At 43.2% G+C, this 20,933-nt stretch overlaps 4 protein-coding genes across 11 annotated transcripts; 2 read left to right on the top strand and 2 right to left on the bottom strand.

Annotated features, from left to right (window-relative positions):
- Window positions 1-645: 645 nt before the first annotated feature.
- On the top strand, window positions 646-2,793 carry LOC115749594. Its single transcript, XM_030686480.2, has one exon. The coding sequence runs from the start codon at window positions 682-684 to the stop codon at window positions 2,350-2,352; it is 1,671 nt and encodes a 556-aa protein (XP_030542340.2). The 5' UTR covers window positions 646-681; the 3' UTR covers window positions 2,353-2,793.
- An 895-nt stretch (window positions 2,794-3,688) lies between these two features.
- Window positions 3,689-9,271, bottom strand: LOC115749593. Of its 3 annotated transcripts, none has more exons than XR_007199267.1 (7): window positions 9,031-9,271; window positions 6,754-8,295; window positions 6,389-6,640; window positions 5,406-5,486; window positions 4,394-4,951; window positions 3,915-4,079; window positions 3,689-3,819 (listed from the first exon to the last, which is right to left on the bottom strand). XR_007199267.1 is itself a non-coding variant. In XM_048282442.1 (6 exons), the coding sequence occupies exons 2-6, from the start codon at window positions 7,990-7,992 to the stop codon at window positions 4,026-4,028; spliced, it is 2,184 nt and encodes a 727-aa protein (XP_048138399.1). In that variant the 5' UTR covers window positions 7,993-8,295; window positions 9,031-9,271; the 3' UTR covers window positions 3,845-4,025. The 3 variants fall into 3 exon arrangements, 1 of the variants encoding a protein (XP_048138399.1); XR_007199268.1 differs by lacking the exon at window positions 9,031-9,271 and adding an exon at window positions 8,946-9,025; XM_048282442.1 differs by lacking the exon at window positions 3,689-3,819 and having other exon boundaries at window positions 3,845-4,079.
- A 2,448-nt stretch (window positions 9,272-11,719) lies between these two features.
- Window positions 11,720-13,038, top strand: LOC115749604 (NAC domain-containing protein 83). The gene is made up of 3 exons (XM_030686495.2): window positions 11,720-12,015; window positions 12,128-12,399; window positions 12,557-13,038. The coding sequence occupies exons 1-3, from the start codon at window positions 11,826-11,828 to the stop codon at window positions 12,746-12,748; spliced, it is 654 nt and encodes a 217-aa protein (XP_030542355.1). The 5' UTR covers window positions 11,720-11,825; the 3' UTR covers window positions 12,749-13,038.
- A 2,894-nt stretch (window positions 13,039-15,932) lies between these two features.
- On the bottom strand, window positions 15,933-20,642 carry LOC115749596 (probable serine/threonine-protein kinase At1g54610). 6 transcript variants are annotated; one of them, XM_048282455.1, is made up of 8 exons: window positions 20,203-20,641; window positions 19,834-20,118; window positions 18,228-18,545; window positions 17,712-17,939; window positions 17,113-17,213; window positions 16,911-17,028; window positions 16,301-16,446; window positions 15,933-16,206 (listed from the first exon to the last, which is right to left on the bottom strand). In XM_048282455.1, exons 1-8 carry the CDS (start codon window positions 20,443-20,445, stop codon window positions 16,065-16,067), a joined length of 1,581 nt encoding a protein of 526 aa, XP_048138412.1. In that variant the 5' UTR covers window positions 20,446-20,641; the 3' UTR covers window positions 15,933-16,064. The 6 variants fall into 6 exon arrangements, 5 of the variants coding, with proteins under 5 accessions (XP_048138412.1, XP_030542342.1, XP_030542341.1 ...); XR_004016353.2 differs by lacking the exon at window positions 15,933-16,206 and adding an exon at window positions 16,663-16,788 and having other exon boundaries at window positions 16,326-16,446; window positions 20,203-20,639; XM_030686482.2 differs by having other exon boundaries at window positions 15,933-16,446; window positions 16,923-17,028; window positions 20,203-20,639.
- Window positions 20,643-20,933: the final 291 nt, after the last annotated feature.

Raw genomic sequence — 20,933 nt, 5'->3', positions numbered from 1 at the left:
CGTCGGGGATAGAAAAGACCCACGCACGCATCTTCCAATCACATTATTTGTTATTTATTGAAAAACACACACCCCTTGAGAGTTGAGAGGAAAGCGACCTCCCTGGCAAAAAGGACGACCAGGCCAGGCCAGGCCCTCTCCCTCTCCTCCATGAATTCGTCTCTGCCTGACGAAATTTCCCCACCAATTGGAAACACATGCGCTGTCCCCACCTCACTCGGGGAGGGAGCATTTTCCCAATGAATCTGGCCCGTCCAAATTGACGACGACGACGATGATGACGACGAGTCACGCGGTGTTATAATGGGCCAATCATGTTAATTTTGATGACGAGCCGGCTCCCACTCTCCCTCTTATCTAATCTAATCTTTTAGTCCTAAAAGTCCAATCAGAAAGCCCAAGTCCCTCTCGCTCAACTTCCCCGCCCCCTCGACGCTCAGTCGGTCACCCGTCAATATCACCTCCTCCTCCTCCTCCTCATCTGCTTCTCTCTCCTCGGACCTCACTCACTACTCACCCTGCCCTGTCCGAGTGAAATCTGGAAAAAGCAAACCCCCCCCCCTCCCGAAAAAGCCTCTCCCCTTTATCTCTCTCTCTCTCTCTGTCTTTCTGTCTGACCGCGACATAACAAGAAAAAAAAAAAAAAGGAGAGCCCGCCGCCGCCGCCGCCGCCCGCCCGCCATGAGAGCACCGGATAGTCAAGCTCAGGATGAAGACGATCCCGTCGCCATCTGCCACCACCTCCTCTCCTCCCTCTCCTCTGAAATCCCTCGCGCCCTTCACTTCAAGCCCAAGTGGTCCCTCCTCCTCTCCCACCTCTCCCTCCTCTCTTCCCTCCTCCCCGACCTCTCCCCACACCACCCTCTCTCCCTCGACCTCCTCCACTCCATCTCCCACTCCCTCCACCACGCCCTCTCCCTCGCCCTCACCTGCCAGCTCCCTTCCCTCCCCGACGGCAAGCTCCACACCCAGAGCCACCTCGACTCCTCCCTCTCCCTCCTCCTCCGCCACCTCCACGACTGCCACGTCCTCCTCAACAGCGGCCTCCACCCTCCCCCCTCCTCCTCCTCCTCCTCCTCCAACCTCTCCAAGCGCGAGTCCGTCCGCCTCCAGTCCCGCCACCTCCTCACCCGCCTCCAGATTGGCGCCCCCGACTCCAAGGCCTCCGCCCTCGACTCCCTCTTGCCCCTCCTCTCTGAGGACGACAAGAACGTCGTCGTCGCCGTCGCTCAGGGCCTCGTCCCCGTCCTCCTCAAGCTCCTCGATTCCGGCTCTCTCGAGGTCAAAGAGAAGGCCGTCGCCGCCCTCTCCCGGGTTTCCACCGTCGACAGCAGCAAGCCCGTCTTGATTGCCGAGGGCCTCTTGCTCTTGAACCACCTGCTTCGCGTGCTCGAGTCCGGCAGTGGGTTCGCCAAGGAGAAGGCCTGTGTTGCCCTCCGGGCTCTCAGCTATTCCAAGGAGAATGCCAGGACCATTGGGACCAGGGGCGGCGTCTCCTCGCTCTTGGAAATCTGCGTGGCCGGCACCCCGAGCTCACAGGCTTCCGCCGCTGGGGTTCTGCGAAATCTGGCCACTTTCCCAGAAACCAAGGAGAATTTCATGGAGGAGAACGCGGTGGTGGCGCTCCTCGGACTTGCGTCCTCAGGGACTGCTCTGGCCCAGGAAAACGCGATCGGGTGTCTCTGCAATTTGATAGCCGGGGACTACGATTTGAAGCTCACGGTCGTCAGAGAGAAGGGGATCGAGTGCTTGAAGAACTACTGGGATTCAGCTCCGAGCGATCGGAGCCTTGAAGTGGCGGTCGAGTTGCTGAGCCAACTCGCATCTTGCCAGCCGATTGGGGAAGCTCTGGTTTCGGAGGGGTTCATCGCCAGATTGCCGACTGTTTTGGAGTGCGGAATGCTGGGGGTGCGGATTGCTGCGGCGAGAGCTGCTTGTGAACTGGGTTTCAGTCCCAAGACCAAGAAAGAAATCGGGGAATGTGGGTGCATCGCCGCATTGATCGAGATGTTAGATGGTAAGGGGGCCGAAGAGAAAGAGGCGGCCGCCAAGGCATTGTCCAGTCTCTTGCTCTACGCCGGGAACAGGAAGATGTTCCGCAAGGACGCGAAAGGGGTGGCGAGCACGGTCCTGCTCTTGGACCCGTCGATCCAGAATCTGGACAAGAGATACCCAGTGTCGATATTGACGTCGCTAGTGCATTCGAACAAGTGTAGGAAGCAGATGGCGAGCGGGGGCGCGCGTGCTTATCTGCAGAAGCTGGTGGAGATGGAAGTGGAAGGTGCCAAGAAGCTGTACGATAGCATCGGCCGTGGCAAGATATGGGATGTGTTCGCCAGCGCCAGACCATAGTTTGAGAGATTTGTTGGAGCCGAAGCTGAACTTTGGCGACTGTAGAGGAAAAGATTGATTTGTCCATTTCCTGTACCGTGTACGTACGCTACGCTAGCCCTTCTTTTTGACTTTTTGCCTTTTTCACTATTTACTTGTGCTTGTTTTGTTTTGTTCGGTTCGTTCGTTGGTTGGTTCAAAGTCAGTCCTTCCACGTTAATAAATCTGTTACCTTTTTGCCTAAAGGAAATAGTACAGAATCTGAGAATCTCAGTGGGTGAGCTAACTGGGTGGGTTGACGTTTATTTGATTTTGCAAAGGAAGCCCCAATAAGGGAAGGTTGCTTTCTTCTGTCGGAGCTCAACAGTGGCATTTCCATTTCTCCTTTTGCTTTGAAGTCGACCTCAAAACCCCAAAAGCGATTGTCAATGATTGTGCAATCGACGGAGCTTCATTTCTTTTTTCCCTTATTTTGCCGCTTTACCCTGTAGATTGATTGATTCCAATGGTTGGGGCACATCACGCGATGGTCAACTCTCTCCCATTGAAAGTTTTATCTGTTCCTGTTCAAGCGTATCTTGAGGGGCGGGAGAATAGGCTAGGCTTTCATTGTATAGGATAGTTGTGGCTCATCATACCCTTTTTAATTAATGGAGCTTCTCGAATGGTGTGTTTTTCGTCTTTAAAAAACTGAGTAAATGGGGGTGGTGTTATCGAGAGCGTGCGTGCTTATTTTGGGAGCTTGTAACCTTTCAATTGGACTCGTTGAGGGAGGGAGGGAGTAATACTCGAGATGGATTTTATAAGCGAGGATTGAGAGATCATTTGGTTTTTTGTGGAGACGAGTTGGTGTATTTGGTATAACCATGTGCGATTGTTCTTTCGACCATGTGCCATCGTCCCACCACCCTTTATGCGAGACTTTGGACTGTTTTGTGCTGGCCTCTTGCTCAAAAGGGTGAAGCACCTGCTTGATAAAAAGACTTTTAATGGAAGCAGAAGATGTCTCTCCAGCAGGAGAGTCATGCATCGTGCCCCACCGATATTCTTTTGGATAGAGGCAGTTTGGGTTTATATTTTTGATGAAAGTTCGGGTACCTTAAAAAGAGAAGGGGATTAATCATTCTGCGACCATATCATTGTCACAGAAATAGCTAAGTCGGGTTCTTCCTGGATAAATTGGTTTCGCACCCTCAAAATGAACGGCCAAGTGCGCTAACCTTGCCTCCCAGAATAAAGAAGAGAATTCGAATCTCGCTTACTCTGAAAACATCCTTTCCGATCCAATATCCAATCTCAATGAATGGCCGGGTCGATAATCTCTCCGATTGAGAGAGAGAGAGAGAGAGAGAGAGAGAGAGAGAGAGAGAGAGAGAGCTGGGATTACTGCTATATCATTGCTGGAGAGGGAACAAAGTATGGCATGTAAGGACTAGGTCAACCTGCAACCAAACTAGCAAAACCGAAGTTCGTATGAAGAATAGCAATCATGAATTTCACGTGATTATCTCAGTGCAACCAGAAATTACATTACCATTTACAGATTGAAAGTGGGTTACCGCCCCCCTATATAAAAAAAGGTCAAAAGAGATCAAATGTACACATATGTACAGTAACTTTTCATTAAGAAATTGACCTATACAGAATCTTTGATGCTGTGTCCAACATTGTGTAAAGAAGATGTGCTGGACCATTCAGTTTAAGTTGAAGTATTTTGGATCTGATGGAAAATGATACTCCACGTGCAACTGCAATCCAAAATCAGCCAATCTAAGCAATGGATGTAGATGGAAATTAGGGACGAGACATCAATTCCATTGACCATGGAAGCAGGGGACTCGTATAGCGGAGACTAGGCCCGATATTCTCAAATTCTCCCTTGATTTTTTATAAATGCATAAAGACTATGTGAAAGCTAAAAATTTCTCGATGGACTAGAAAGATTGTATGGAGAAATCATAAAACCGTGACGTGGCCAGAGATATGAGATTATAACAGACAAACCACAGCCTACACTCATACAACTCAGTGCACCAATTTCAGCAAATGTAATGATATTTACCTTGCCTTCATCTGAGTCTGAATGCCGTTGAGGGAAGACAACTTTCAAGTCATTGTACAAGTAAAATCGCCGTGGCCCATCGTTGCAATTGTTTTTCCCAGTTGGAGCAGATGATGGATCAGAGTTACACCTCCTTACCGACTTGAATTTCTTGGAAAACTGGCAAAAGAATCGGAGATGAAGGGCATAACGCAAAGAGCCTCTAACACCAGGGACCTGGTTGACCTTCGATGAGTTAGTAGGTACTGTATTTGTATCTGATTGGGAGCTCCCTTCGTCAGTCTTTGCAGGCTCGTCATTCATGGCGAATTTTCTCAAGTGATTCGGAAGATCATCGATGCAGCCAAAGCCTTTTGCCTTCATCTCTTTATTTGGCTTTGCTGACCTTTCCATATATTCAACACCATCTAATTTCGAATAACTATTGCTGGCTTGTGAAGAATGTGTAATTGCAGACGGCTTAAAATCAACTTTTGCTCCGGCGTCTCTCAGACTTCCATTTTCCGCTATAGGATTCAATCCAGAAGATGCTAACATGATTTTTTGACGCAGGAAGGTCTGTTACCGGGCATACCAGGAAAAAAAAAGGCGAAAGAAGAGGTTCAGACGTCAAGCAGCAGGATCAGGATATCCGCTGGACTAATAATAAACTCGGGCAAGCAGACAGAAAAAGTGGGTTCAAAGCACACGCCAACTTGGGTCCTAGTGAAAATCATAGGAATTCTCCCATAAAATGTGAGGAGCTATATTCTTCTTCTTGTCCATTCTCCTTATCATATCTACACATAAGCAGGCTGCTTTCAATTCAGCTTCACAATCAAGCAAAGGGCAATAATTATTCAAAATATCCTCTTCGGAATTACAGCAAGCAAAGGGCAATAATATGCGAAATCATGAGGAACCAGCATTTCACCATGGATGTCAAGTTACTGTACTAGCTCATCAAAGACCCCAACCAGTGGTTTTTTCCTCTTAGCAGAAACACTGGCATACAAACTGAAATCCCTCATACCTTTGTACCTGCTGGCATGTCACTTAAGTCATAGTTACAGAAGAACGTGTGGATAGGTGTCTTCTCTGGGTTGCTAAGAACCTGCCAAACAGTACACTTTGTAAGCATATGAAACAGCATCGCTCATTGTTTTATATTAATGATGTAGTTAAGTTCATTTCCGGACCTCAATGATCAAATCGAACATATATGTGCACGAGCTTTGTGTTTACAATTCTAAAAACGTTTCGCTCTAGTTTTTAGCAGGCTTTCTGGTGAGCTCTTTCAGGCCACTCGCGATAAGAACATAGTCAGGGTTTTGACTAACATCAGAAGAGTGCATCAGGTCTTATAAATGAACCAATAACTTGATTAGAATAATTGAGTAACTTATAACCAATAAACAAGAAACGAGCTCAAGAAAATAATTAAGCACTAGAGAAGCCAAATCTTGTTGCTTACACAAGTCCGCTATAAATGGACCAACTATAGCCCATTATAAATATGTCTCTTCTGGTTCAAGACTGCCTGTGTTAACTTAAGTTGAGGTGATTCAAGTGTATTTGCATAGAAGTTTCTTTTGTGTAGTCTTATCATTTTCGACGCTTAATCCAAGGAACAGTTCCAGATAGTTTCCAATACCAGTGAATAAAATTTCATGCTACAGTGGAAGGTGACCTCGCATTTAGCAAGAGAAGTTCGAAGCCTTTGTTTGCTTGATTTACCCAACTTCACTTCAGGCAACATGGAATCTGTTCTTTTGCTTTTCGCTATTGTTCTTTTTCCATAATGCCCTTGGACACTTCATTCCTCATAAATCCCTAATATACCGTAGCTACATCCATTATGTGGCTACAGAAAGAAACATAAGCAAGAAAAGGTTCCTGACTGTCGCAACCCCCCTCCCTTCCTGACTGTCAACGCTGACTTGTTGGAAACTAATAGAATAGACTTGATTACCATTACCGCTATTCTGGGCTGGAAGGTGGATGTCAAGAAATTACCAGTTGTATTCGACCTTTCATGGGTATATGCAGGCAGCTCTTTTCTTCTCGTAAACAGTTGACGCTCTTGCTCCTCTTTAGTTTTGCTCCTTTACAACCGTCAGCTGCCAAGGTATCAGAGAGACCTATAGAAGAATAGTACAGCAAGTAGTTATCTCCATCTACACTGGTGACTGCAAATGGAAGTTTCTGCGCTTTGGGAGAAAAATCACCCCCAGTGATATTTAGAACAGCGAGAAAACCCTCAATTCTCTGCATATGAAAGTGAGTCAACAATCAGATTATCAGTTGGTAGTGATTAAGCTAAGAACAAGTCACAAGCTCATACACACAGAATACAAAATCAACGGACTTAAAATGCTAACCTGGTTGACTTTACAGGATAAGAGCCGACCTGAAAAGAGGGACTCCTCAAATGAACCCACTAATGATCTTCTAACTGGAAACTGGACAAATTTGCAACGTTGAGAGTTACACTTTAAATCCAGACCACAATGCTTTCCACTGCCAGTGGTGCTCTCTGATGTAAAGGAAACGAATTCTTTGGGTAATGAATAATGTTTGTGCAAAGATTTAGTATTCTGAAAGTCCATCCCCTCGTCAGAAGATAAAACATTGCTCAAACCTCCATCGAGCAACCTTTCCACGTCCTTTGAGGCTATACAGTCATCCTCAAACTTCTTTGGAATGCTTTCGCATCTGCTTGTGGATCTCATCCTATCAAAGAGTTTTGGCCCCAGAGGAGACGGAGGAGGTGAAACTACCTTCTCCCTGGGTATGTCTATGGCAACTAACGAGGACCTTACCTTAGTTGTTCCTCTCATATGATTTATTCCAGTAGAAAATGTAGAAGATTTAGACTGCATTGCCGCTTTCTCAAGCAAAGGGCCATCAGTAAGAGGAATGGAATTTTTTCTGCAGTCTTCTCCAAGTGAATTGTTCCACTTTGAAAGACCGTCTGCTGACCGAATAGTGAAGTCAGAATCACCAGAATTGCCAATATGAGCTTTTTTAGATTCTTGCATTAAGGAGACGCCATTTTGAGAACTATCATTTACAGACATGCTTTGGCCAATATCTAAAATGTCACCATCATATTGGTCTGGGAGAAGCATTCTGTTTGGAGGGGACAAGACACGCTTCCTGGCTAGGGAGCCAGAGCCCTCATTTGTCCTACCTGTTCTACTAACCTGACTGAATAAAGACGGTTTTCCATTAACCACATTTGACAGAAAATCCGGAGGTCCCAATTCAAAACCCACAATCTTAACAGCAGGTGCTCGAGTAATCTGCTTCCTTTTACCATGCAACCACTCATGTTGATTGATGGCGTTAATTCTCAAACTTTGCTCCTCCCACTCATTGTCTATATGCTTGTACAATTCATCAGGATTCCTTGAAATCTCGAAGCTACATTTCCTTTGCAGTTCTGCAGAAGAAAAGCAAGGCGGAGCCATATTCACATGTACCCAGTTCCCGAGCTTCCCTTCATGCACTGCAGTCATGTCATGATTGTGTGCACCAGCGACAAGAGAAGTAGCCTGCACAGATGTGCTCACTAATGCTATGACTTCATTGTTAGAAGAATGTTGGGGCAACCCCATTTATAATTCGAGTGCACACTTGCCACAGACTCTTCTACAATTCCTTTAGCTCAGGTTCATCCTCTTTTACACTGCTCTGCCCTTGCTGAGAAGTGTTTCCACATGGATAGAATAATGACAATTTCAAGTCCTCAAAAAGCCTACAGCCTTAATTGTCCCGTTGGACATCCCTGCGGAGCGCCATCAAGTAAGACTCTCAATCAATATTTGTTGGTCGTATGTCTGAGCAGTAACTTGAACCGAGGGACTATGCCTTCTCATATCCTTTATGTATCTTGGACAAGACTGCTTGGTCAGTTTAAGCTGGAACCAGAAATAGAAGAGGATTACACTCCATAACCTTACAGGGACAAAAGTTAATGCAGAAAGACGCCCGAACCTGGAAATGTAGTTGTAAAAGGCGAAAGAGAGAATCTGAATGAAACCGTTTTGAATTTAAAAGAATTTAGCGTATAATGTTAAAAGGTCATGTGAATGATAACATTCATTTTCAGGATTTCACAGGTCCTTATAACATCTTCTATTTTATACCATGCTATCGAGAGGAAGTACAGAGGGGGAAGGAACGAACTGAGATGAAGGGGTACCTTGTTTTGTCAGCTCTGATAAAAAGAGAAGAGAACCCCGATCAGTGGTATTAAATGACGGCGTATATCCTGAAACTGAAGTTGCAAGGATATCAAACCAGGCTTGTGCACGACATCAAAAGTGTTTGCCAAAGTATGACAGCTGAACATTCTACTACAAGTACAAATGACACCAACTATCGATTAGCACGGGATAAGAGTAGCAGACGAGCACAATCAAGCTGAGGCAAGGCCAAGGAACCAGCAGAGACGACATTTTAGTCTTGGAAATAGTAAATGATACAAGTAGCACGCGACGGAGCCAAAATGCATAACAATAACGAACTCAGATTAATTCAGACGTAGACAGAAGTTGCAGCAACCAACAGCAGGCGAAACACAAAAGCTCAGGGATAGTCTAGAATGGAGATATGATCGGGGAAAAAAGAGAAGGCACAAGAGGATCACGCACCAGCAATCGCTCAGCAGTCAGCTCGTGATCATCATCATCATCCTCAGGATCGTATGAAGAAGATGAGGGCGCACAGCAGTCCGTATCAATGGTCGAGTCAAGGGAATTTCTCCTGGTTATGGTGAGGGAAAGAAAGAAAGAAAGAAAGAGGCTTTTATTGGGGTTGGGGGGAGATAACGATGGCGGAGAGTGGATTGGATGGGAGCCTCCCGAATACAAAAAAGGACGTGCCTCTCTGCCTCGACTCGCTCCAGTTCCACCATTCTCATTTCGTTTTCAAGTTTTTGGGTGGTACAGAGGGACTGGGATTGAGTTTGCGGCTCCATTTTCCATGGACGTCCACGTCGATACACTCGTGGTCGTGGGTCGTCATCATCAACATCAATCAACAGTAAACGTCCATCTTCTGGGCTTCAGCCTCTCGAAGTCGATCCCCAGGACTGGCCCGATACTCCTTCTGGGCTCCGCTCTTCCATCTCTCTAATTTCTCTCGTCCCGCTCGAACCCACGGCCGGCCACTTCCATATGTCGCCGCCATGGCATCACGCCTGATTTCACGTGGGGGCGAAAAGTCAAAAAAGCCCAATCCTCCTCCTCCACCCGTGCTATATTTATTTAGTGAATTGGTTATGTAAAAGTTTTTTTTTTTTTGGTCAAAGATTATGTAACAATTTAATCGTCTGTTTTTGGTCAAAAATTCGTGGCTTATACTAGCAAATTATCACGCGCTGTCACTTGAGATGACTAGAGCACTTTATATTTACTTCTTAATATTTCACTTGATCAAAATCTCGCCCCCGTTCATTTGGCTTAATTCTTAAATCTAAAACACCGGAAAGTTTTACAGCTCGCAATCCTTAACGCACAAATTTGCATTATAACTTTTTAAAATGTGGATGATATTTTAAAAATCGAAATGAAAAGAGAAAAACTTTTTTTTTTTTGCTTTTGCTAAAGCGCGAGCAATGTGCTCTATATGTAAAGCCAATGATTTCATCGGATTCATCAATCATAAAATCAAACGGAAATTGTGCTCACATAATATGAGGGATCGGAGATTAACACCCCCATCCTAGTCACTATTAGACTCCCAATCAATCGGCGGAGCAACCCTAGTGTTGGGATCTAAAAGTTCTTGCCTAGGCTCACTTATATGCTTAAAAAGTTAATAATTTGTTGCTCTAGAATGACCGGATCTATATGGACGTAGGCAGGCTAGATCCGAGAAAGGGAGTTGTACGCCCATACCCACATTCACAAGCATTGTACGCTTTATTTTGGCTAGGGCTTCGTTCGTGAGCAGCCATCCGTTCAGGTCTATTTAGTATTGCAGTTGGTGATATGGAGAGTTGAACTTGTGCTGTGCGCCTCATCCGCACGTACACGTTCTCTCTTCTCTCTTTAACCAGTGGATCGATCTCACGTGGCTGTATTTCTTCTATTTCGTCCCAAGAATTTGAAATCCTAACCCGGAATAGATATACGAAACACGACCGGCAAATATTTGAGAAGTTGAGTTGCATTAGGAAATGCATTGGAAAGAAGTCGAGGAGAGAGAAAGTGTTCCTTGCCTTCCCATATTTCTTCGCTGGTACGGTGGCGGATGACTGATTAAGGAATCATTAACACATGGTCGCTGCCAAGTTGAAGAAAACTTTTACTGCATCGTATCTCAATTGAAAAGGCGGAGGAAAAGAAAGAAAGGAAGGAAGAAAAGGGAACATCTTCGCTGCGAAGGAAAGTACCAACATATAAATCAAAGAGCTAATCAGATCAATTATGACTGCTTCCTTTGACTTTATGAAGCTTCTTTTGTATTAGGGTCTCTTTCTTTCCCTTCAAAAGCGTGACTTTATTGATGGACTGCCCCTTTGATCTTCCTTCGAATTTCAACGGGGAACTCATTAACAAGAGCCTTCTATGGAGGCTGGGATCAGTCGTCATTTTGCTTGCTCGCTCGCTTGCTTAGTGCTAACAAAGAGAAGTGCGGCATTACTAGCTTTTCTTGTATGTGTCGTATGTTTACCAAACAAAGCGACGGATGCTACCGTGTAAAGTCGCAAAAGTGGCGTAGAAAAGACCCATCTCCTCCAAGACATGTGATATGAAGATCGAAGCGTCTTTTGGCGCAAAGGGTTTAATCGAAAGGCCTACCCATTTCAATATTCTCACATAATCATAATCATGCAGCAAAAAACTGACGGGGACGATCAGTTACTGAGTTATTTTCCTCTCATTAGCTTAGAAACTCCCAACACACGGGCGGGGGTCACGTACAAATCGCCAGGAAATGGTTGAATCTTTCGCATGGTTTCATTAATAGAATAATATATGTTTTCTTGTCCATCAGCTTAAAAGTTTTGTTGTACTTAGACGTGGAAGAACTCAAGACTCTGATGAAAGCTACTCGACATGGACTAATCGGTGGATCAACATGCAGTGGTTCTTTAGCGTTCATGGAGACCTTTTAATAAACCATCAGATGGCTTCTCTTTACTTGTTGCTACTGTTCTTGCGAGTGTTGCACGTACCAAAAGAATGCGTCAAATCATTAATGCAGAGATGACGGGTTGAACGTGATTTGTACAACGGTAAACATTTGGAATGACTTAAATTTACATGCACTGCAAAGGAGGACGCCTTTTTTGTTTAAATTCACACCCACTCTCGGTCTCTCCTCATCGCGATGATATATAAAGGCCGAAGGGTGCCCACGCTCTACCACTCCTCATCGCATTCATTTCGTCAAGTTTGAACCCCCCGATCTTGATTCCTGAGGAGGAGTTTGTGTCCGCATGGCAAAGCTCAACCAGATCAGATCCATCGGATCAATGAGCAAACTGCCTCCTGGCTTCGTGTTTGAACCCACCGACGAAGAGATCTTGTTTGAGTACTTGCGACGCAAGATTTTTGCCCTTCCTCTCCCCGCCTCCATCGTCCCCGAACTCATCGCCCTCTCCAACTATGATCCCTGGGACTTGCCTGGTAATTCATTCGGTCCCATTGCTCATCGGCGTGTGGGTCATATAAAACGATATGGCGCCAATCTCGGGTGCATGTAATGGTTTTGCCTTATACTTCATGTGAACTATTACAGGTGATGGCGAGGAGGCGAGATACTTCTTCAGCAACCTCGATGGAGCCAGCAACGCCGTCGTCCGAGCAACTTCTTGTGGATACTGGAAGGCACAGGGCGTCCCTAAACAGATCTCGCCTTCTTCGAGCGACGCTCACAACCGCATGATAATGGGGATGAAGAAGACTCTGGTGTTCTTCAGAGGGCGGCCTCCGCATGGTTCTAGGACGTCTTGGGTCATGCACGAATATTGCCTCCTTCCTGCACCCTCCGCTGCTCGCGCCCCGCAGCTGGTAATTGAGTTCTTTCCAGATATGTTAATAAATACAGTGCATGACCGTTTGCCCCATTTTACGTTGTCGGTTGTGCTTTTGCCTCAGTCATTAGAACATAAACCCTCTATAAAATGTCAACTGCTCAAGCTCAACTTTCATCTGTCTGTCATTGCAGAACTCGTGGGTCGGCGAACTAGGAAGGTGGGTTCTGTGTCGCGTCTTTGCGACGAGAGCAAGCAGCAGCAGCAGCAGCGATTTCACGAGCATGGATGTCTTGTCGTCGTCGTCGTCAAGCAATAGTAGTGTCACAGAGGACTCCTCCTCATCACTTGATGAGGAACAGACTAGTGAACGGTTTGGCTGGTGAGCCTAGTCACGTGACCGGCGGTAAAAGGCCCATTTCCAGCTTTCGAGATAATCGGAGAAAGAGATCGATCTAATGAAATCTACAGTCGTGTGCGATTGTTGGTGTGTTATTTATCATCCATTCGATATGCCTTCTCTTCAGCCACATTCCCCGCAGGAATCTGCATGACTGATGATTCCACTTGTTATATATTCGATCAAACACAACACCATCATATTTCAAACCAACAAGCATCGCACTCTATCTAAAACTAAAGTTGAAGCATATCAATCTGAAGTAAACTACTTCTTTGAGCTAAAGACCATAAGGAAAATCTTCTTTTCTTATAACTAAAGGGAAAGATATCTTCATTGTGACATACAGAATATATCTACCTACATTCGGATGTTGCAATCCTCGATCATGTTGAACATGACCAATATAGACATAGAATCATTGTCTAGGGAGTATCCCAGATACCAAATTGTCAATAAAAACAAGATTAAAGTTAGCATAACGGCGCCGTAAGTCTTCAATATGAAAACGTGGCTTCTCTATTCTTAATTGTCCCTAGAAACCGCTTAACTTGCTTAATCGGTTCCCTTGAGAAATTAGAACTGAGAAGTCTCGCTAGGGTGGGGATTTCCTCAAATCTCACTGAGTGAGATTCCTTGAATATGAAGAAAGAATAAACAACAAAAGGAAACGGGTAATTCTAAAGCAAATTAAATACCGAAATATAAATTATCGAATGTGAAGAAATATCATTATTACATCAAAACAAATCATTAATGTCGTTGGAAAGATCATTCAAAGATTAAAAAAAAAAAAAAAACTTGAAATGCTGGCTTTGAGACTGATAAGGAAATCATGGTGCATTCAAATGGCTCCTCGTCCTTTTCGCTCAAATCAAGTTCCGCTGAAAGGATTCTCGAGTGACCTAGAATCAAGACCAGTGGATAAAAGACGAAACTAATCCAAGTGTGTTGCTTGGAATCAGGAGTCCTGATCAACAGGCAGGGCAGGTTCCAATGGCTTTTGTGCCGAGGAAGCCTGGTGCATGGGTTGCAGAATCTGAAATCATGGATTTCATTGCTGAACAGGTGCAGTCCTCCTGGATTCATCTGTTTTGGAAAAACTCTTCCTCATTTTATTTCTCGAGAGTTGATTATGTAACAGTCTTTCGGTGACCGTAATATTAACAGTTTGTTTTTAGCTAAAAAAAACAATTAATTAAATTGACACGTTGTCAAAATGTTTAGAATTTAAAAGGTTAAGGACTGAATTGGCCTCCGTACAACAGGTTTATGACTTTTTGAATAATTTTCTCTCTTTGCATCTCATTAATTAGTGAACAAATAAATCGTATAAGTAACGTACATGTATCTTTTGAATGACGTTTAAGTATGATTAAGCGCATCGCTTATGCTTGTTTAGGATGGAGAATTAGGATGACACAAAAATGGAATGAAGTGAGAACTTAGGCTCCGTTCATTTCGCGTAAAACTACTTTAAGGAAAATGTTTTTCGGATTTTTCGGCACTCGGTTCACAAAAAAATATACGAGTCAAGAAAAACATTTTCCTTTCATAGAAAAAGCACATTCAAAAGTGTGGAAAATGATTTCCATTTTTTAAGAAGAGGAAAAAAATTTCCCTCATCTTTTCTCCATCCAGTCCTTCACATTCTTTTTCTTTTTAATTATTTTTTATTTCTTTCAATTTTTTATCTTTTTAATTAGTTTTTTTATATAGTTTTTTTTCTTTTTCTTTCTAATTAGTTTTATTTTATATAATTTTTTATTTTTTTTTATTTTTTTTAAATTTAATAAATATAAGCACTTTAAAAAACTGAATAAGATATTTCAAGAAAAAAAAAAAATAAAAAAATTAAACAAAAATGAAAAGGCCTCGATCACAAAAATGCTACATCGTAATGATTTGTCACTCATCAAGTATATTTTAAAGATAAAAAAACCTAAAAAAAATACTTTTTCAATAGATATTTTGAAAAAAATAAATAATCAAAGGAAATAAGGCCTTTGTCGTATTGAAAAAGAAGTGGAAATGCGGAGTTATCCATATCAAAAGCAAGTGAACATTGTGATAGCAGCAATGACTTTGCACAATTATCTACGAAGAAATGTTGTCGTGGATGATGCACATTTTGCAAGAGTAGTTTTGGATCCCAATTTATATACACTGGATTGCCATGTTGTAAATGAGCAGAATAGTGCTTAAAATGATGACGCAGCATTTGACATGACATGTTTACGTGATAAAATAGCTATAAATTTAGGATATGCTTAACGATGTTTGTAATATTTAAGGATAATGATTTCTTTCCTCGGGCTTATGTGTTTTTTTAAGCCAAATTTTTTATGTTCATAAATTTGCTAATACCTATCTATAACGTTGCCGTCAATGTTTAAACTAAAAAAAGTTGCAGACATATTTTTTTCGATTTTAAACCAATTAAAAATTAAAATGCTTAAATTAATCACTCCTTTCCAAATGTGTTTCTACCAAATAGCTTTTCTCTCAAAGATACTTCTCAAAGCAGAGTTTACCCATCAATCTTTGCATTTTCCCAAAACCCTTTTAGACTAAACTGGTTTGCATTTCCCTAAAACCCCTTGAAAAAGCCGAACCAAACACACCCTTAAAGCCTTTTCAAAGTACAAAAGGTCTCGCTAAGAACAAGTAGTCACTAGTATTCGACTACAACTAGAATACGAATCATACTCCCATTTTAAAAGCGCAATAGGTAAACCAAGTTGTCGAACTAATATTTGTTACTCAGAAATCGAGAACATTGATATCAGTTGAGTCGCAATGTTTTCACATGTTTAGTTCAAGCGTTGTTTTCTAATAATTCTGTGCGAGCCGTGCCTGTATATTTACAGAGTTAGGCTTGTATGTAATGCATTTGAATTGGCTTCTGGAGGTGAATTGGAACTGATTAGATGCATCGGGTTGAGAGCATTTCATGTTAAGAGCAAACCTATTCAGATCGCGTTGAAAAAATTCGGAGTTTCCTATTTGAATAAATTTCAATGTACGAGTGTGGGGCCAAAATCCTCACCCCTCAATCCTTGTCAGCTTACAGCTAAATTATGATCTTCCAACCACTCACTCACGGACTATAGTTCATTAGCTAGGCGAGTGATTCCATAAGTGAATTACTTCTTATGCACGTGCATGGATGACAGAAGTAACAGGTTGACATTCACAATGCAAAAGCTTTATTCTTTTGTACAACAATTGGTTACTCTGAAAATAGGTACAGAACTGGTGTGGGGAGAGAAATCTATAAGGATCCTACGCTAACAAAAAGATTATCGAGTCTGTGTACCGCTCTTCTTTTCTGATTTAGAGAGAGCATCGAGAGCTGGAGGCCAACTATTTACTTCTGATTGTGAGATTGGATCCGTAAACAAGCATCCGATGGCATGAATGCGAAGATGAGCTTCCCATCTGCAACAACTTGGGAGTCGCCTTTAACGTCTTCTGGCTTGTGGAGGATCCAGCTAAAGCATTTCCAACTGAACTTGATGAGTTCTGATTAAGTGACTGGCATCGACGGGAATCAGGTGCAGCACTTGACACTGGACCAGTTAGGCATGCGTTAGCAGAAGATCCAACCACTCCATCCTGATGTGCAGGTGGGAATTTCCCGCTTCTGCTCATGGGATTGGCTTTCTTCATAACTCTCAGCCTCTGCAGATTTACAACAGAAGGTTAAGCAGACAACCCTCAAGACAAGTGCCACCCTATGGTTTGGGTTGGTTTTGCATTTTCCGGATCAGCAGCAACAGTTTGCCTATACTAAACAGTAACAAAAGAATGCAAAGCTCCAAACAAAGAACATGTTATATGTTTGGTGGTCTCACTGAGATGAGCAGTTCTGGATTGGACAAGCATCAGTGTATTAACCTACACATTGAGCTCCAACCCAGGAAACATTTCAACGCAATGAATGCAAAGGAAAGCCGATACTGACTCCACAGTGCCAGGGCATGAGTGGGCAAATGCACGTGTTCATCTAAGGAGTTAAAAGTCCTAGGATATTCAAACAATGCAAATGAAGTTCCAGTTGTAAGTGACATTCACTGTTGGATCATACAACGGGGGCACATATGAGAACCTGCATGAACATCAAATGAAGAATTTGCATCACATACATGCAGAGTTGCCTGATTCTCTGCAGTGGCTTCTGGGGCTGGAATTAACCTCCCAGCCCGACCATGAACCCCATCCATTCTGGAACCATGGAATGCACCAGGTCTCTTGCTTGAATCTCTTTGAACATGAAAAGGAAACCTCATTTTAAAGACATCGACATCAATAGTTTAGACAGAGAGTATGGAACGAAAGAAGACCAACCTTCTCGCCTTTTCCTTGATCAACTTTAGATCCATCTCTTTACTTGGAGGATACTTTGGCAGACTTGACGGTTCACATGCATGAGGTTCAGCAGCAAAGAACTACGCAGGGAAGTGAACTAAGTCAAACTTCTATGAATTGGACAAAGGGAGGAGTTGTTATCTAGCCCACCAACAAATTTCTTAGCTTGGGATATGTACGTATGATAGTGCTTCAGATAAAAAAGTACTGCATTATGCTTGCCCTGATACCATTCTAGAAAATCTTTTTTTTTTATGGTCAAAATCTAAAAAATCATTGAAATTCAGAAGAAAAATAAATAAAGAAAAGGCGTGAAAAGTACATAAAAAAAGGCTAATATATGGCATGGTTTTACTATGTTTTTCATGAATAATTTTGTTTCAGGAAAAATCTCTGGCTTCACAAACTGCTTCCATCTTCTGAAAAAAAAAAAAAAAGAAGAACCAACTGAAACTAGTCACGAGCTTGGGGTCATATTACATGTCTTTGCTTCGAGAATGCTCTAGCAAGATATTCATTCCATCCAAATAGAAAACACTAGTTTGCTCTGTTCAACAGATTGAGCAACCATAACTTACTTCACTATTTAGTGCCGTTGTGGCGGTGCCCCGTTCATCAGGGTCCATCGAAAGCAGAGTCTCAAGGAGAGGTAGAGCAGACGGTGGGAAGTCCTTGAATGTTTCTGTTATGCAACGAGTGTAAGGCTGTGGTGGCTTGAAAATATTGGCATTTGGCAATTTGAATTTGTTCCAATATGCTTCAGATGGCGAGCCACATAATTTGAATATCTTATGCAGTTGCTCTACCTAAGAAAAAGAGAAAAAATCATATGCAAGTCAGGTTTCAAGCTTCAACCTTGAGGCAAAGCAAACTATTAAATTGGAATATACATGATATGTGAGTAACCAGCCAACCCAGGTGCTTCGACACATACATATCGAAAGTCTAGACCGTGTTACAGAACCTATTGATTAACACATATGGCCTCCCTACCCATGGTTATCACTTGGTAAAGAATTTCTCGTTCATATTTAATTACTTTACTTGACCACGCCGCCAGGATACTATATTAAGAAGTAAGAGCTCAAAAGTACCTCAGTCCGTCCTGGCATTATTGGCTTTCCATAGAGTAACTCCGCCAAAATGCAGCCTGCACTCCAGAGGTCAATGCCAATTCCATAGCTAGTAGCCCCAAGCAAAAGTTCCGGTGCTCGGTACCATAGTGTTACAACTTTATTGGTCATGACTTGCTCGCGCTCAGGATCATAGAATGTCGCCAGTCCAAAATCAGCTATTTTAAGGGTCCCTTCATTGTCAATAAGTAAATTGGAGCACTTAATATCACGGTGCAGGACATCACGATTATGGCAATGCTCAAGCCCTGACAACAGCTGCCTCATATAACATTTGACCTGACCACATATTTTGGAGAGGACAGGAATTCATATTTTAGATACCCCAAAGAAGACGGAAAGAAAACTTGAGATTTCACTATGTCAAATCATGGATATTTTGAAGTCCAGTGAAACTCTGGAAACAAAACGAAAGAGACAATATCATCATATCTTTAAGGCAGACAAACAGATAGCAAACAATTCCATGTAGCACTGACTTTCCATGGGCTCTGCAGGTGAAACTGATTAACGTGTGAAGAGTGCAATGAACCTCATAGCTTGTGCGCAGCCTAAAAAGCATTTGGAAAATTACGCAATCCTCTTGTTTGCAATTTTAAAAATCATATTCCTGAACATGTGAATATTCGAATCAAATTTTACGGTTCAGCATGTTTGAGAAGTTTATTGTATGCAGTGAATCTCCCTCCATATACCTCATCACCCCTAAAAAATCTCCAACAACCAGAATAAAAGATGATACTTCTTTTTTCGACCAATATGCTCTCCTCTTTGAGCAAGTGTTGCAAATTGGAAAAAAAAAAAAAAAGGAGGATGAGAAACCTACAAAGAACAACTCCATTTAGCTTGTGCAAGGATGCACCAGAGTTGCAGATGCAAGTAGAGAACTTTTCCTTTGGCAGAACAAGCTTGCTGATGCTGCCTCAAGATTTAGAGAAGTATGCGAACTGTTGATCTGATTTGTCAATATGAAGTACAGATCCTTACTAACATCCAAAACTTGAGTAGGATTCGCAATTCACCTCCATGAGCCTTAAAGCAAGAATTTTACAAGATATTCAGAAGTCAAATAGACATCCTTCCTAAGCACATTTATTATTTGATAATTTGAGAGTCTACAAACCCCTCTCATCAGTCTTTACTGAACATTCACTTCTGAATTAACTTCTGGACATTCTAATTCAACTCGTACTTATATTATCAATCAAATTCTCTGCCCAACTCATAGTTCAATGGCTCCCATGACAAATTATGCGCTGAATTGGCCGTCAAGTGTATAACCAAAAGCTCACATCACCACAAAAACCCCTTCAAGAAAACAGAGCTAGAGTGGTATAAGGGCTAAGGAGACCAAAGCAACAACTATCTAGAATAGAGAAAACAGCCTCTTATCAATCACCAGTTTACCACAACGAAATCGAAGTCCAAGGACGATTACAAATAACCGTGGCGAATCAACAGAACCACACAAGAATATGTAATCAGCAAAAAAAAAAAAAAAGAAGGAAGAAAGAGAAAGGAGGACAGGTTTGCAGAAAAAAAAAACAGAAGAAGAGAAAAGGGTCACCTGAGGCTCAGTGAACTTGCCATTTTGGCGGGCAGCGATTCCGGAGAGATCATGTTCCATGTACTCGAAAGCCAAGTAGAGACCCGAGGACAGGCGCGAAGTGACCAGCCCCTCGAGCTTAATCACATTAGGGTGGTCAAGCCTCGTCAACACCAGAATCTCTCGCGCCATGAACTTGATGCTCTCTGCCTCCAAATTATCGAACCTGACCTTCTTCAACGCGACCGTCTTCCCCGTCACCAGATCCCTGGCTTTGTACACGTTGCTATACGTTCCTTCCCCAATCTATCACGGGACCAAACCATCAGAACAAAAAGAATGCCAAAAACGCCAAAACAATCGGAAGAAGAGCACACGCCTCGGAGGTACCTTGTCGAGCTTTTGGAAGGTATCGGCGCAGCGAGGGACGAATTCGCGAATGGCGTCGCCCACCACGGCGGCCAGCCACGGTGGCCAGCCTTGCTGAGGTCTCGGTGTCTCGTCCGCCGGAGCGCTGCTGGACTTACATTCGTCGGATACCGCGGGGGTAGCAACGGGCGCCTTCCTACTCGGGCGGTGTTTAACGGCGGTGCGGCGACGACCGTCGGTGATGATGGTCGAGATGCAACCCATCGCGTATCATGGGAGGGGAAGATTCGGAAGGGCTTGGTCGATACAGGGAGCCAAGCAACTTCCACTGTTCATCGTTTACGAAGGAAAACGATGGTTTACATTCGAATTATACTGTATACACCAGTCTGTGCGTATGCATGTCTAAGGCTTAGAAAGAAAGCGTGTGGGAGAGAGCCCGCGAAAGCAAGCAAGGGAACTACAACAGCGGAGGTTGAACAGAGTCCCGCGCCATCAGGAATTGGGTCATGCGAGTTTGGCGCAACATAATCCAAAACTGCCGGTCGCATTTTTAAGTCTTTAGCGGTAGCCCATTAATTTATGTCTCTGAAATCAATTCCTGATGACAAATACATCCTCCTCTTTTTTTTCTTTTTTCTTTTTTAAGTTTATGGACAAGTTTCGAGTTCCCGAACAGATAAACGCGTTTGATAACAACATAAAATTTCTAATAGCATAAAATTTCTAGGGTTGCCGATGATCGGCGACCG

Source organism: Rhodamnia argentea, chromosome 7 (assembly GCF_020921035.1).
Source record: "Rhodamnia argentea isolate NSW1041297 chromosome 7, ASM2092103v1, whole genome shotgun sequence".
Taxonomy (NCBI): domain Eukaryota; kingdom Viridiplantae; phylum Streptophyta; class Magnoliopsida; order Myrtales; family Myrtaceae; genus Rhodamnia; species Rhodamnia argentea.
The sequence above is the reverse complement of the archived record's forward strand: the minus strand, read 5'-3'. Positions and strand labels throughout refer to the sequence as shown.

Bases quoted from the DNA above. Each gene is read 5' to 3' on its own strand.
- LOC115749594 (XM_030686480.2), top strand. From the start codon at position 682: ATGAGAGCACCGGATAGTCAAGCTCAGGATGAAGACGATCCCGTCGCC.
- LOC115749593 (XM_048282442.1), bottom strand. From the start codon at position 7,992: ATGGGGTTGCCCCAACATTCTTCTAACAATGAAGTCATAGCATTAGTG. The intron at 6,641-6,753 runs GTTAGCATTTTA...TTTCATATGCAG, and splicing joins TATCCTGTAAAGTCAACCAG to AGAATTGAGGGTTTTCTCGC. The intron at 4,080-4,393 runs GTAAATATCATT...TTTGGATTGCAG, and splicing joins CAGACTCAGATGAAGGCAAG to TTGCACGTGGAGTATCATTT.
- LOC115749604 (XM_030686495.2), top strand. From the start codon at position 11,826: ATGGCAAAGCTCAACCAGATCAGATCCATCGGATCAATGAGCAAACTG. The intron at 12,016-12,127 runs GTAATTCATTCG...GAACTATTACAG, and splicing joins TGATCCCTGGGACTTGCCTG to GTGATGGCGAGGAGGCGAGA. The intron at 12,400-12,556 runs GTAATTGAGTTC...CTGTCATTGCAG, and splicing joins CTGCTCGCGCCCCGCAGCTG to AACTCGTGGGTCGGCGAACT.
- LOC115749596 (XM_030686481.2), bottom strand. From the start codon at position 20,445: ATGGGTTGCATCTCGACCATCATCACCGACGGTCGTCGCCGCACCGCC. The intron at 20,119-20,202 runs GTACCTCCGAGG...GTCCCGTGATAG, and splicing joins CCTTCCAAAAGCTCGACAAG to ATTGGGGAAGGAACGTATAG. The intron at 18,546-19,833 runs GTGACCCTTTTC...ATATGTGGTCAG, and splicing joins GCAAGTTCACTGAGCCTCAG to GTCAAATGTTATATGAGGCA.